General features: G+C 39.0%; 1 protein-coding gene across 1 annotated transcript in view; it reads right to left on the reverse strand.

Annotated features, from left to right (window-relative positions):
• Window positions 1-10: 10 nt before the first annotated feature.
• SHCBP1 (SHC binding and spindle associated 1) overlaps window positions 11-5,880 on the reverse strand; it is a 30,178-nt gene continuing 24,308 nt past the window's right edge. Inside the window, exons 10-13 of the mRNA XM_019505283.1 lie at window positions 3,920-4,038; window positions 3,076-3,162; window positions 2,593-2,734; window positions 11-1,277 (exon numbers count right to left, since the gene is read on the reverse strand). Of these exons, the coding sequence (XP_019360828.1) occupies window positions 955-1,277; window positions 2,593-2,734; window positions 3,076-3,162; window positions 3,920-4,038 (671 nt within the window). The 3' untranslated portion in view covers window positions 11-954. The remainder of the gene's footprint in view (window positions 1,278-2,592; window positions 2,735-3,075; window positions 3,163-3,919; window positions 4,039-5,880) is intronic.

Genomic DNA, 5,880 nt, shown 5'->3' on the forward strand with positions numbered 1-5,880 from the left:
TAACCCCAGGTCTGATCCTATAACTATTCACCTTATGGAATATTAAGAAAACTTCAAGTCTTACAAGATCAGACCTGATGTGCTTTGCCTTTGTTATGCTGATAAGTATTTCTATGGTTTGGAGAGATTCTGTTTTCTATGATGTACCAAAAATTGGTCTATTGTCAACACATGGCATGTGTGAAAACCATCTCAAGATACAACAAGACTATTGCAGAGAAAGATACAAGCATGTACTTTGCATTCTTCTCTTTTGGAACTCACTACAATTCATTTAGAGCACACTATGGCTTAAGAAAAGCTCTACAGACACCACCAGCAGTAGGGACTACAAAGTTGCTGTGAAAATTTACATCTAGCATGGAAAAATACCATCTTTCCAGATGTTTCATAGGTTTCCTAATCAATCTTGTAAACAGTATATCACAAGTGTAGGTTTCCTACTAAATAAGTGTGCAAATTTCCTAATTGTAAAAAAAAAGTTTTTATTTACAAGAATGAAGCACTGGCAGTGTTATATGGAAAAAAAAAATCAAATGAACTTGTGTGTAAGAAACATCATGGACAGAGCTATACACTCAGCTTTTGCACTGACTGTCCACTCTAATTTCTGGTGCCTACATTTTTTAAAGCGCTTTACATTTAAAGTTAAATAAATATTATGGTAAAAATGGGGTACATTGCTAGTAAAAGGGAAGCTTTTCAATTTGCCCTCTCCACACTAGGCTTCCAGACTGGAGTTATATTCACCCACTGCGTTGTCCAAGTTCGGACAACATAGCCATTTCATGATGTGTAATATGAACATTGTTTAAAAAAATAAATACGCCTGAATTAATCACATTCGATAGACATCATGGAAGGCAGATGAGTCATATTAAAACCTGTGAAAGCAAGAGTGAACATAATAGCTTGTGCAAATCAGATACTGCAATGGCATTCCAAGGGAGGGAGTCAGAAAAGGAATATGCCAAAACTTCCTTTCCCATTGTGTTTGAACTGATTGCCCACAATAGAAACAAACATTTCCTGAGACATTAAGTTGTCATCAGCCTCTGTGATTCCCAGTTCACTCAGCCTTTTCTTGTGCATCTGGCTTTTCTTTGCAGAGGTAGCACCAAGTTCGTTCGCAATTTCATAATTGCCTTCGGTTTGTCCAGAAATCTCAGTTCTCTCATAAAGCTCCATTTCATTGGATGCACATTCGCACAGCTTTTCAGGTCCCAAGCCTCTGACGTTGTCCATTTCACCATCTGACTGGGTATTTTGTATATTTTCTAAGTCAGAAAACAACAAGAAAGGTTATTACTGACTATGCAGATGCCAGAAAGGAGCTGAACTACTTAGAAAGTCAGATTTTTAATAGTGTGGAATTTAGTTTTCTTCAATCTTCATGGAAATGTGTTTTATATTGCAGTATTACTATTATTTCAAGTATATCAGGTTAGCTGTATCAGCTCTCGTCTGCAAGGACCTAAAACTCCAATGCATAGACAAAAGTACAATAGAAACAAAGAACAGAACAAGTTAAGGCAGCCAGCTTGCAGCTGGGATGCTTTTGCTCAGACAGATGCTCCAAAATTAGTAAATATACAAAAGTAAGATTTTAAGGAAACCGCTTCTGGAAAAAGGAAAGGACAGCAAATGTTATGTTAATGATCTGAAGGAAGCAAAATCCCCAACTTTCTAGGTGACAGGTTTAATGATAAGCCATATATACCGAATACAGCCATGTGAGGCTTGAGAGGAACATTTCTTGAATCTTGAAACTCTTATGTGACCAAGGGACTGCTATGTATTTTACAGAAAACAACTATGTAGGCTTTAAATATTTAATCATTTTTAATGTATGAAATTACTACATTTTATTTTCTTCAGGAAACAATACTCACACGCTTACAAGTCTCAACCTGGCCACGTGGTGGAACAGGAGAGCAGAGGATTAATTTCTGCCAAAAAGGACTCTGTGAGGAGCACAACCAGTTTCTGTTTCCACACCCTATTTTGTCTGTGTGTGACCTGTGTGGTCCCTTCAGTTCAGCAGGACTTGTATGGCAAAGCACATGGGTTGGGTAGATAGGAAAGAATCGACTGGAAAGCAAATAGAAGAGCAACTCTACAATTTTAGGACTGATTCAAAACACACTGATCTGAGCACATTTTGAGCGCAGAATTCAAATGTGACAACCATAAGACCCATCTTAAATCCTCTTTTGTTGCATGGTGTTTTTTCTTTGTCAGGATCTCCTCAAAATCACCATGCTCGAAGTGCCCCAGCTAAGACTGCACAAACATCAAGTGACAGTTTATAAAATGCTTTTATACCCATGGACAAAAGAATGAATTCCAAAGTTATTACACACCTGCATAATCTGCACATATTCCTGAAATGTTTCTCTGCAGTAATCTAGGACATTCCAGTATTCTCATAATTATAATGGAACCTAGACTCATCCAAAGTATTTTCAGCCTTTTTAGAGAGTTTTTTTCTGGTAAACTGAGTAATATGAAGAATATACAGAAACACACTAGATATAATCACCATATCAGACCTCTATTAAAAAAAAAATGAAGGTTGCAAGAAAAAAATACCTTCTAATCTTTCTGCAGGATTGTCTTTCACATCAGAAGGAATTGTTGGTTTTACCAGAACAAATCCATACCCTTCATTGTTATGGATCACATTATTCACCATAGTTATCTTGGGTAAGTCATAATGGTCATCTAAGAAGTCCTACCAGAGAGACAAATGTAAAAACAAGTTATAGCTAGCGAATTCCAGGAATTTGAACTTGTCTTTGTTTATTTTACAAAGAGAGCACATCTAATACAGAAAAACTAAATCTCTGTGTAATTCAGGGACATAGTTAACAACATTTCCTTTCCTAAAGTTGTTGAATAAAGGGGACATTTTACTACAACAGACCAAATTCCAAATCGACTGACTCCACTATCATTCCTTGTCTTTCAAACGGTACTAAACATTTAAAAGCAGTAACTTCACAAGATGCCTAAACAACAATTATTGGTATGAATCTTACAGAGATATTTGAACATGATCTACCTGGAACTCACCTTTATAAGGATTCCTTCCCTGCAGTGGTGTATGCCATTGCCTATCAAGGTACATGTGCTACCTGGATATATCTCAACACCAGCACCCTGTACAGTGAAGTAAAGAGTTAATTCCTGAAAAGTTTCCATTTCAGACTTTTTCCAAGTGTATCCTAGTGCACATCCCCTTTCCAATCCAGCAGTTAGACAACACAGGAATCTGCTACTACCTCCAGCTACAGACTTAGCTAACTAGCTCAAGCAGCAGAGGCCCACAGACACTGCTACTGTCATACTCTAAGAAAGCCTGCTGAAGAGTAATTGAGCAACACATGCGTAAGTTTCTATTTGCTCTTTAGCACCCCAACCCCAATGCCAATTCACTTGCCACATTATAACAAGCGCTAGATTTCTGACCATCTCCTTGTAAGAATCAACAGGCAAGTTGGTCAAAACGAGAATTCAACTGAAGTGAAGCTTAATGAGGAAGAAAAATATGTGAGGACAGAAAAAACGAGGCTCAATTTGAAGACGGCTATATCCACATGGATCAGCTCCAAAAAAGCATCAAAGTTTATTTCATTCATAGATGGACTTTTTTTAGTTTTTCTTTTTCACAGTGTTCCATGCAAGTCAACATTCATTTGTCTCCTTCAACAGGTACATACTTCATGAGATTAAAAGAATGTTGTGACCAATTTCTGAAAACCAAGACAATTAAGCCAAATGTATTAAAGGTTTTTTTTAAAGGATTAAGGAAGTTGCAATCAAGAAAGAGGACATTTCCCTATTCAGCAGCAGAAGGCTTCATTTTATTTTAGGATACAAGCTACAGCTGCATGAAGACTGAAGAATTAATTCATACCTTGGCACCATACAGATCAGAATTTTTCATTAACAGCTCAGCTGATGTTCGCACTGTAACACCTGTAGTCTCACACTGTAATACAGTGTTCTCCAGGGTAGTTTTCCCATGGTGGACACCTGCACTCAAACGTGCATTGTTAACATTAGAAGTCATTTAAAAAAAAAATTAAAAAAAGCATAAAATGAGTAAAAAGAAAGAGAAATTTCTGTCCATCAAGCCCAACTCAACTGCTTGCAGTAAGGTTTCAGTGAATCCCAGAAGGCAGACCCAGTAGCATTCAGCATTTTTTTTAAATCCATTTCTGGGTACCAGACCAAGATAAGTTAACACACAGTCTCTATTACTATTCCAAGGACTCTGGGTGTACTGCAGCTATGTTGCCACACATCAGCACATTAATCCAGGGCCCAAACCAGAGAGGATCGAGGCAGTGTACAAGTGAACCTCCCAAGACCAATATTCAACTGAATATTCTTTTATGGCTATCTGTTTCAATTGGGGAAAGGTGCTTAACTAGAGTGAAGTGTTAGGGTCAGGATACCACTGCTATGCAGATTTTCATTCATGCGTCTAACCTTGCAGCCCCATTTAAGTCTGATCCACCTCACAACTTCTATGTTGCAACACATGGACACCAGCTCCACACCACATAGCAGCAGAAAGGAGGGGGAAGGTGAGCTTTAATGTTAATACAGCACACATGACACTGATATTAGTAGTGCGACTCAGATATTATTGAAATGGGGGACACAAATTTCGTGAAGTTTTACCTAAGCCAGTGAAATCTGGAATGTTTGTATCAAGGTGCTAAACATTTTACCATGACATTCCAAAAATAAATTTCTATTTGGCAAAGTACTAATTAGCACCTTCTCCAAAAGACAGAAGGCCATAGTCAACAGACTTACCAACAAATGCCACCAGGATTAATTTTTCCTTAGAGGATCAAAAAAGCTGTCTGTACCATGAACAGATTTAGAGATCTAAAGGAAATAATGGCATTTAGCTTGGCATAATTTTCTTTACAATTGGAGTTCCTTAAATGAAGAGCTGAGATTGAGACAAATAATATTGCCTTGAGCCTAGGAAAAGCAACCATATCTTCAGGCATGTAAAACACTCAGGTTTTCATTTGCCTACTGGACAAAGACAATGGGGGAGGCATGACATCAAACACAGCAGCATCAACTTGCCCAACAGAGGACAACAAGCCAAAGAAGAACAACAGAACCAGGCTGCCAGCTAGAACAGTACAAATGGACTTCATTGACTGTCATATAAATAATGCTGTAGGAAAGAAAATTAGAGAGCTGTTTTGAGGAGCAACCCTGTGGCTGAGCTTCAGTTTGGAAGTTTGTCCGTCAGAAAACAGAGGGTGCCTGGTAGGCCTGCGCAAATAGGGAAGTATTTGATTCGGATTCAGCCAATTCAGAGGACAGCGATTCGATTCAGATCCGTCCTGAAATCGATTCGTCCGAAATGGCTTCAGAAGATTTGGCACTGATTCAGGGAGATTTTGTGATTTGGCCATAAACCATAATGGGAAAAATCACTGAAATACCTATAACTTGGTCATTTTTTGGCAGATTTGGATGAAGACAGCAGGAACAGTAGCCCCTTCTGAGGGCATGAAGCCTGCCCTGCCACGTTTCAAAGAGATAGGTGCAGGGGTTTCTGAGAAACTGCACCTCATGTTGATGACAAGCAAAACTCTCGACATGTGTGACTGTGTGTGTTAAGGCACAGCAGGATGAAACCAGCAGGGATGGTAGCCTGAAACAGGGGGCCTTCCCAGTACTCAGGCAGAAGCAGCTCACAAAAGGGACAGAAAAGCTGTAGACAGAGGCTTGTGTGCTGTTTCTACATCCCTCCCCCAGAGCACTGTGATTGGAGGGGCACTCAGAGAAAGATCACAGTCACTGGCCAGCTACAGATGTCAGTCTTCCCCCCTCCTCCCC

This window comes from Gavialis gangeticus, unplaced genomic scaffold (assembly GCF_001723915.1).
Source record: "Gavialis gangeticus isolate Ggan-Ray unplaced genomic scaffold, GavGan_comp1, whole genome shotgun sequence".
NCBI lineage: Eukaryota > Metazoa > Chordata > Crocodylia > Gavialidae > Gavialis > Gavialis gangeticus.